The sequence below is a fragment of the Sorex fumeus genome, unplaced genomic scaffold (genome assembly GCF_029834395.1).
Source record: "Sorex fumeus unplaced genomic scaffold, SorFum_2.1 ptg000093l, whole genome shotgun sequence".
Taxonomy (NCBI): domain Eukaryota; kingdom Metazoa; phylum Chordata; class Mammalia; order Eulipotyphla; family Soricidae; genus Sorex; species Sorex fumeus.
The window spans coordinates 3,241,318-3,250,481 of NW_026606150.1; the positions used below are offsets into that span (position 1 = coordinate 3,241,318).

Here is a 9,164-nt window from a genome sequence, read left to right on the forward strand (position 1 = left end):
AGCCTGTGGGTGGGTGGGGGGCGTAGTGGGGTCCGCTGGACAGAGGCCCCTGGGAGGCCTGTGCAGGACCCTGTGGGAAGAAGCAGGAGCCCTGGGCGGGAGCAGGGGGAGCCACAGAGGAGAGAGAGGAGAGAGGGAGAGACGGGAGAACCGAGAAAGCGGGCGCATTCTGCAGGGGCAGCAGGAGCAGCGGGCACCGGGGCCACACCCGGTGACAGCCTCGTGGACACACAGCTCGGGCCACGGGCCCTGGGTCCTGTTCCTGCCCATCCTGTCCCCGTGCATCTGTTAGAAGGACCCGCGTCCTGCAGAAGAAAGACGGACACAGATGCAGACCCCGGAGTCCAGCCCTTTATTGCTCTTTGAGCCACCAACAAGGGAGAGACAGTGTGGGACGGGGATCGGGGATCGTCGGGTGGGGACGGACGTTCCTGCTGAGCCGGAAAGGGATGGAGTCGGCTGAGAGTCCCCTGAAGAGAGAGAGTGGGTCGCCTTGTCACAGGGACACGAGTCCCACCTGGGCTGCCCTCCTAGCCCAGCTCCAGCCCTTCCCCCAGAGGCACTCCCGCCCCCTCAGCCTGGGGCTCCCTAAGGAGCTTTGGAGCTCACACACTGGGGTCCAGATGGGCTGCGGAGTCCCCACCTGCACTACCTAAAATTAGTCCGAAGGGTTCATCAGGGTGACCGAGAGGCCAGATCCAACCCTCTTGGCTAGGACGGATGTCGGGTTCGAGGTTCTTACCACAATCCTGCTACAGTCTGATCCGCATTACAGTGCAGGCTGCTACAGTATTATCATGGCGCCCACTGTTACGATGACACCGGCCAAAACACCGAGCGCATGCAAAATCTTTCTTCTGACCTGCAGCAGGAACCAGGGGGTCACCGGTATGAGACTCTGGCCTCCACGCACATACCCGCAGACATCACCCAGGAGGGACCAGCTGACCCAGGTCCTCTTCAGTGGAACCCAGGGGGAGCAGAGAGGCCGGGAGGGGCTCCCGAGGAGGCAGTACCCTCATAAGAAGGAGTTGCTGCCCGGCGGGGAGCAGCAGAGGGAGAGGAGCTGTGGGTGTCTTCTGTGGACACTCGGGAGGGACACGCAGGCCTGGAGCTGGCACAGGCGGAGGAAGTCAACAGGGGGGCACTGTGGGGACGAGGGGAGTGCTCTGAAGTCTCGGTCAGGGCTGGCCAACCAAGACTGGGGAGCAAGGGGGATGCTGAGGCACCAGAAATAATCCTATCCGGGTTCTCAGCCCCCTGCAGCCCCAGTGGCCGCTCAGGTTCACCTGCTGAACGAGGGCTGGGACTATTTGTTCCTCCAGAGATGAAGCTCTCACTGGAGTTATCACCCAGGTATCATCAGGGAGAGAGTCCTGGAGTAGAAATGGATCTTGAAAGAGGTGGGAATGCAGCATGATACAGGAGACAGAGGGTATTCCCTGGGGTGAATGTTCTGAGCAGAGCAGCAGTCATCCTGAGGCAGCCCTTGTCCACCCAGGTGTAGCAGGAGGCCTTGGAAACCTGGCAGTAACAGCAGGAACTGCATGCTACAGGAGTTGTTTGTCTTGGCTGCCTCATAACCCTCTTCATAAATCTCTGATGCTCCCACTCACAGCGGGAAGACTGAAGTTACAGAATAAAGGACTGGCCCATAGTCGCACAGATGATTCTCAGGGAACTCAGGGTATCAGAGAGAGGGTAATAACATCCTAAACAGGGACCAAAGAGAATATTGCAAAGGAGAACACAGAGCATATGTCTGTGGCATTGGGTATTTCAGTCAAGGGAGAGAAGAAAACAACCACACTCCAGGGGTAAGAGGAAATGGTTCAGGGACAAAGACAGCTGCCCTGCAAGGGTGAGACCAGATGTACTACACCACCACAACTAAAGGATTGATTAACCCGAGTGTGTGTGTGTGTGTGTGTGTGTGTGTGTGTTCACAGCATCTTCTCAGACAAGCTCATAGAGACTGTCAACAGCACAGTTGTGGTGCTCTGAACAAAAGCCACTCATCAAAGTGGCCCGACACAGCTCATGGGTTGGGGGAAGCACCCAACTGTGACACTGACCAGTAGACAGTGAGCCTGAGTGCAGGGTAAGGGGATGCCTGAGCCGTGGGCAGTGCCAGTGGCCCAAACCACCTCCTCTGCCAGGTCTCGCTCCCCCCAAGTCCTCTACTGTTTTCTCTCCTGTCACATATAGAATTGCTCTGCCTGCCCCTGAGGAGCTCGGGGTGTGGCCCAGGGTCTCCCGCATGCCAGGCATGTGCTCTGCCTCTTCACCCACAGCCCGGCCCTTCCTCTATCTAATCCTCACAGCCCCCATACCCTGGGCGCTCAGCTCCCTTGGCAGAGTGAGATTCAAGCCAAAAGCAAAACTGTTCTCCATTGTGGGGCAACCTCTCCCTACCTCCTTCTGAGACAGTCAAGGCCTCTGTGGCAGTTGACCTGGGGTCAGAACCCATCTATAGGGCAAGGCTTGAGTTTTGATGATACCTTGAGCACTGTGGGCCTTTCTTTTTCCAACTGTGTAATGGGTGAGAGAAACTGCTTCTCATAAGTGGGTCCACACAGACCCATCTCAGAGTCTGAGCTGATACTCCCTACCTGATAGTGATAGTGACATCTGGGGAGGGGAACAGTGGCTCTCTGTCTGGCTCATGGCCAGATGTCTGTCTGGCCCAGGACGGTTAGTGGGGACCTGCTCGGGGCGAGGGAATGGGCTGAGGACGCACCTGGTCGGAGATGGGTTCTCCGTAGCGCAGTTCCATGACGAAATGCTCACAGTTCTCATGGGTGAGACTGTAGGGCCTCTCCTGTCCCACCTGCTCCAAGGCCTTTTGGACGATCTCCTCAGGAGATCGCGCTCGGCGCTTACCATCATGTTTGTTATTGACCCGGTACTCGCACCCCTCGGCCACCTTCGACAGCAGCTCCATCTTCACCATGGCTCGGGTGCCCGGGACAGATGCCGCCACAAACAAATTTCCACCCGGAATCTCATTGTCTATGGGGGTCACAAGAGAGAACTCAGGGTCAACCCTGCACAAATGCCAGGGAATCCAACAGCCCAAGTAAGTCACCGCGTGGCCCCTATCCCCACAGAGGGGGTGAGCCCAGAAAGGTTGACAACCCCCAAATTTAAGCCACAGTGGGACCCACTGGGCCTGGGACTCTAGCAAAGGCTTTGGAGTCCCCGGACTCTCTTTCCCTCATTTCTTTTCTAGGGGACAGAAGGAAGCTGGAAGGAACCGGGTCTCCCACACAGCCATGTGCTCCTCCCTGACCCAGGCCCCCCGCTCACTGCTGGTTCTGAAGTAGAGACTGGGAGTTCTTTATATGCCCTGACGCAAATGTTGCTGGAACTGTCACCTGAAGCTGGATGACACGGATACAAAGCCAAGGTGGCCAAAATTGTCTCCTAGTCCCTGCCCAACATCCAAGTAGCTTGTGGCCAGTCACTAAAGCTACACGCCCTGAGCCCCAGCTGGGAAGCCTCAGCAGGCCCCGGCAGAAGATCCAGGGCAGGAGATGTCCACACTCCCCAGGGTCAAGTTCCCTGATTCTCCTCTAAAGACGCCCCAGGAGAACAGCTGGGATGGTGCCAGTGTCTGGCTCAGCTGCTCTAGGGGCTTTGTGTGCAAGAGGGGGATTTCTGCTGTCCTTCACCATTGATTATCACCAAAGGCCAATTCCACACTGTCAGGCCAGGCTCCCTCAGGCTGCAGGAGCAGGCGGGTCACAGGAGAGCCCAGAGGAGAGAATCTATCCCTGCTGGCATCTCATCTGGCCATGAGGGGAGTTTCAGGCACAAGAGGAACATAAGCACTGTGTTTGGGTAGGGAGGGCATGGGGCCAGCAGTAGAGCCCCCACCCCTCATGGGGCATCCATAGCTACGTCCCGGGACACTCTAGAAATATTCTGGGTTCTCGAGATGGACCGTGGTTGGGGCGCAGGCTCGGTGTGCACTGGCCCTGTTCCTTACGGGCACCACATGATCCGGAGCAAAGTCGGGTGTGGCCAGAGCACTGCAGGGTCTGAGCAGCACCAGAGCCTCGGGCCCAGAGGAACCCCGAGCAGAGGGACTGGAGTATTGTGGTGGTGATCAGTTCTCCTGAGCACAGATCCAGAAGCCCCTCTAATATTTATACTACGGATTCATCCTTATGCATGGAAACACAGCCTGTTCATCTCTCTGCCTCAATATATCTGACCTCAAAATTCTCCTTCGGATCATCCCTCCCCTGCTGCATAGTCTTCTGACTCTTTTCCTAACCCCTCCTCCCTCCCCCCTCCCCACCCCTTCCAGGCTCCCAAGCATCCCCCATCTCTCCCTTCCACCTTTCCCAGCTCAGCCCAATGTGCTTTTCCATCTCTCCTGTAGGGGGCACCCTGCTTATTACCCACCCTCCCATGAAATGAATATCTATGTTTGCAAAAACAAAAGAACCTTATGTGGTAATATTGATTGGGGATCCAATAACTAGGTCAAAACTCTAAGCCAAGGGACTGGGAAGAGGGTGTTGACTCAGCCCTGCCGAAGCCGCCCCTGCCCCTCTCTGCGGCCAGCCCATCCCAGGGTGCTTCTTATTGATCTTCAGAGGATGCAGCTGAGCAGAGAGAGGGGACCCAAGAACACTCACATTGGCCAGGCTATGCTCCCTCTGAGCCCTTGGCAAGTGGTGAGTGCTGGGGGAGCCCCTGCTTCCGTCCTCTGTCCCTGAAGATAAGCAGCTATAGAGGAGATGCGTGTGGGAGGAACCTGTCCTCTAAAGGGGCTGAGTGACCCCCTAATGTCTAAAGAGGTGTATCTACCTCATGTCCAGGAACTTCTGGCTACAGATCAGCAGCTGACAGGCCTACAAGGGACAGCCCTGGTCATTGAGCCTTAGTGGCTATGCCTGCCAGCCAGGCCTGCAGGGACACCAGCACAGTGTGACCCAAACCCAGTCACCTCAGCCCGTCCTCTACAGAGACCCAGTCCTTACCTCGGCCAGTCACATGGACCACGTAATCATTTCCCACATACACGGCCCAGTGCTGATATCTCACTGCGGGAGGGGCGAATTTCCCACCACGGAAAAACTCAATCAGGTCTCCGGCTTTGGGCTCAGGACCGATTCTATTCTACAAAAGAAAAAGAGAGACGGGAAGAAGTGAGTCCTTAACAGGGAAGGTTCTAAAATATTCTACAAGTACCACACCTGCAAGGAGTCCAGCCCAGCCACAGATGAGCAATATTCCCCCTGCAGGATATGAAGAGGTAGAAGCTCCCCTCACCAAGAGAGTAGACACTTTTCCTGGGGTTGCTGGACAGGGAATGAGGCTTTGGGGACAAAGAGACAGGGTCCCCAGAAGAGCCATAGCGGGGGGCGTACAGGGAGGGGTGCACAGTGGGCGGGAGTCCCCTCCCTGCACGGAGCAAGTCTGTGTCAGCAAGAAAGGACTGATCACGAGGAGGTCTACACTCTACCCCAAGCTGTTGTCTCCCCCATCTGCTGATCCCGGGGTGACCTCGTGTTCCGACCCCCAGACCAGCCTGGGGACACTGAGCTCAGGCCCTGCCCACATGGGCCTCACTCCTGGGAGTCAGAGCTGCCCAACAGAGGAGGGGACTCAGGGTCAGGAAGAGCAGGAGCCTGTCAGCCCCTCCCCCGGGAGAGACGCCAAGACTGTATCTGAGTGTTTCCCCCAGTGCACCCCGAGACCCCCACAATCACAGGGGCCTGCCCGGGGCAATGCAATCTGGGTTCAGGCAAGAGGCAGATGGGGGGACCCAGGGGGAGCTGGAGAGCTTGGGGGGCTGTGCCCCTGTGGAGCAGCATGAGCAGAGAGACTGTGCCCTGGTCCCCTCAGAATGGGGGCCCCTTCACAGGAGTCTCTGGGGGTGCCCTGGATCTGGCCACACCGGCTTTCGCTGCCTCAGCAGAGCCGGGTGCCATGAGCAGGGGTTGCATTTCTGGGGATGGGGAGGGCGCTGCCCACTGAGGCTCAGGGAGAAACGATGGGACAAGGCCTTGGACCCGAGGGGTCTGAGTCAACATAGGGGCGGCAGAAAGATAGAGCGAACACTAGACCCCTGAACTTGGATTAGCGCCAATTTTCTGATTTTAAAATGAGGGTCTGTGGAGACTTACAGAGGCCATTTTCGTCTCGGAGAGATTCGCTGCCTGAGGTTCAGCCTTCGTTGCACTGCAGAGTTTTATTTTCGCTCAACCGTGCCCACGTGCACCTGTGTCATAAATGAGGCGCATCAAAGTTCACACCAAAACTGCTGTGTCCCCAAGGCAGGGTCGTGCCCAGTAGGCACAGAGACGCAGGGGTTAAGCAGAGGGGATATCGGGGTTCGAGGTCAGAGTCTGGAGGGGCGGAGGGTGAGTTAGAGCCGAGGTATTACCTTTCACTTTCTATACACAGAGCTTCAAACGAATGATTATTAGGGAAAGGGCTGTGTCCTACATGTAATCGCTCGTCCCTCCTAGTCATGTTCCTGATAGAAACTGCCCCGTTCTGCCTTTGCCTCATCCAATCTCTCTTCAACCCGTTTTGCCTCTGTGACAAGAGCCGTCCACCTTACGTGACCGACATCCAAACTGAGGGAGACCGGGGATCCCCAGCATCAGGCCTTTTGCTGGAAATATCTGAAATGATTCCAGACCAGGCAGTGTGGGGAAAGGACAAGAAACACACAAAGGGGACAAGAAACACAAAGGACAGTGACTGTAGCACTGTGGCACTGTCACCCCGATAATCGGTTTGATCGAGTGGGCACCAGAAACGTTTCCATTGTGGGACCTGTTGTTACTGTTTTTGGCATATTGAATATGCCATAGGGAGCTTGCCAGGCTCTGCCGTGCAGGCTAGATACTCTCGGTAGCTTGCCAGACTCTCTGAAAGGGAAGAAGGAATCAAACCCGGGTCAGCCACGTGCAAGGCAAACACCCTACCCACTGTGCTATCACTCCAGCCCAGGACAGGGACAAGAATGGAAAAAAAAACAAAAGGGAAAACACAGAAATGCTTAGATATGGATTCCATCCGGGATATCGCAGTGAGCGGGTCCTAGCACACTTTGAAATTCCTTCTCCCCCTCCAGAGAATGCCAAAGTGCTGACCCCAAACAGCCCTTGTTAGCCCCATCAGGCATATCCTCAGGATTGGACTCCAGGCACCAGGTCAGGGGCAGCCTGTTCCTGATGCAGGATCAGAGCAGCTGAGGGGGGGAGGGCGGGGTGCAAGAAGCAAAGAAGGAGGCCTGGTTTGGTGTGGGGACAGGGCTGCTCTCCTGACTCTACCCCTTGGATTATCTTTCTGGGCCCTCTCCCAGTGAGTCCCACTTACACAGAGCAAGGACAGAGGATGGGGGGGGGAGGGGGAGTCCTACGAGAGCCGCCATTTTGCCCCGCCCAGGCCAAGCAGCTCTGGCACCAAAACCCCTAGGAACGTCCCCACAGTCCCCAGTAACTGAACTGCCCCATGGGGGTTGGATGCCTGTGGGGTCTCAGGCAGTGCCCCTTGTCAAGGACGTGGTGCCGCGCAGACCCTAAGTTTGTGGGGACGATGGTGTCCGAGGTGCTAAGGCCACACCCAGGGCTGCTCTGAGGCCTTAGCTATGACCGGAGCCACGACCAACCTACTACTGACCCTGCACACAGCCGCGCCTCACCCAACACTCTCTCCCACCTGAAACCAACAGTCTAATGGCACAGTTTCCTGAACACTTACCAAGCCGCTGTCCTGCCTCCAAGTGACCTGCTACCCTGGGTCCTGCCTCTAAGTACAGAGCACTCTGTTTCACTTTCAGAAAAGTTTCAATTTCTCTTTCACCCTCTCAGGCATGTAAATATTTTAAATTCCGCATCAGCATTTCCTGTCAAAGCTGCCATTTCCTTCTCCAAGCAGGGCAGGACCCGCCCAATGAACACCTGGACCAGGAAATGAGACAGAGAGAGGAGATATTGGACATCAGGGACTGAGTGGAAGATGTGCTGTGGTCGAGGTCAGGGAAGAGACCAAAGTCAACCCGTCTGGGGGCCGGACACAGTGCAAGGGGGACGGCACTTGACTCAGATGAAGCCAACCCAGTTCCACCCAGACACTGTCTATGGTCCCCTGAACACCACCAGGAGAGACCCCTGAGCCCAGAGCAGGAGGGGCCCAACCCCCATCCCAATACCCAATGTGCAGGGAGAGGAGGGGAGGGAAAAAACGGGCAGCAGGAAGGGGAGCGGAAGGGGAGAGTCTGGGCAGGGAGGGAGATGCTGCAAGGAGCCCCACACTCAGCCCCCAAATTGCCCGCTCTGAGCAGAACGAACCTCATAGGGCAGGACCGATGGCAGTGGGACCCACCGGGGTCACATGCCTCAGAGACACATTCCCTATTCCCATCTACACTTTCCTGTCCCTTGCCACCCGCAGGCCTGCCAGACCAGCTGACAGCCGAACAGGTCGAGAGGGAAGGTGAGGATCAAAGAAACTACAAGTGGTTGAGAGGGCTGAGTTCTCATGGAATAGCAACATTGATCTCTATTTCAGACAGCCTCTTACACATCTCTATAAGGAACTTGGCAGGTAAAATCATCCATTGTAATTGCAAAAAAAAAAAAACATATTCCAATGACTACTCCACGTATCAGAGGTGGCGAAACAGAGAGCTATGCCAAGGACACTTGGCCCTCTGAGTGAGGCAGCTCCCAGACCTAGGTCCACTTAAGGACCCTGCATAAGCAGGCAGCTCCCCGCACAGGCCTATAACCCAGGACGGTTCTGCCAATGGACAAGTTTATTCAGTGCCAAAAACCTGAAAAGACCCCTCCAGGCATCTTACTTCAGGGACTCGGGGTCAGGAAGCCAAGGCAGACAAGGGAGATGGCGGAGGGGCAGGAGTCAGGAACTCAGATGCAGGACGCTGGTCACAGTGATGATGATGATGACAAAGATGGAGACTAAGGCAGTCTGATGCCATTGCTGGCCCGGCCTGTGGTGTGTGAAGCACAGGTGACCCCCGGTGCAGCGCTGCTCCTCACCAAGAGATGCCATCAGGAGGGGACACCCCCGCTTGTTTCTTCCCCCCATCAGGGTCGGCACCTGGTTGATAGTAAACCCTCAGTAATGGGGACACATCTTAGCCCTACAGAAAGACTGGAGGAGGGCGTCAA

General features: G+C 56.3%; 1 protein-coding gene across 1 annotated transcript; it reads right to left on the bottom strand.

Annotated features, from left to right (window-relative positions):
- Positions 1–366: 366 nt before the first annotated feature.
- LOC130039812 (phospholipase A and acyltransferase 2-like) lies at positions 367–6,239 on the bottom strand. The gene is made up of 5 exons (XM_056131737.1): positions 6,144–6,239; positions 4,995–5,133; positions 2,741–3,012; positions 743–862; positions 367–470 (listed from the first exon to the last, which is right to left on the bottom strand). Exons 1-4 carry the CDS (start codon positions 6,150–6,152, stop codon positions 785–787), a joined length of 498 nt encoding a protein of 165 aa, XP_055987712.1. The 5' UTR covers positions 6,153–6,239; the 3' UTR covers positions 367–470; positions 743–784.
- Between the last annotated feature and the right edge of the window lie 2,925 nt (positions 6,240–9,164).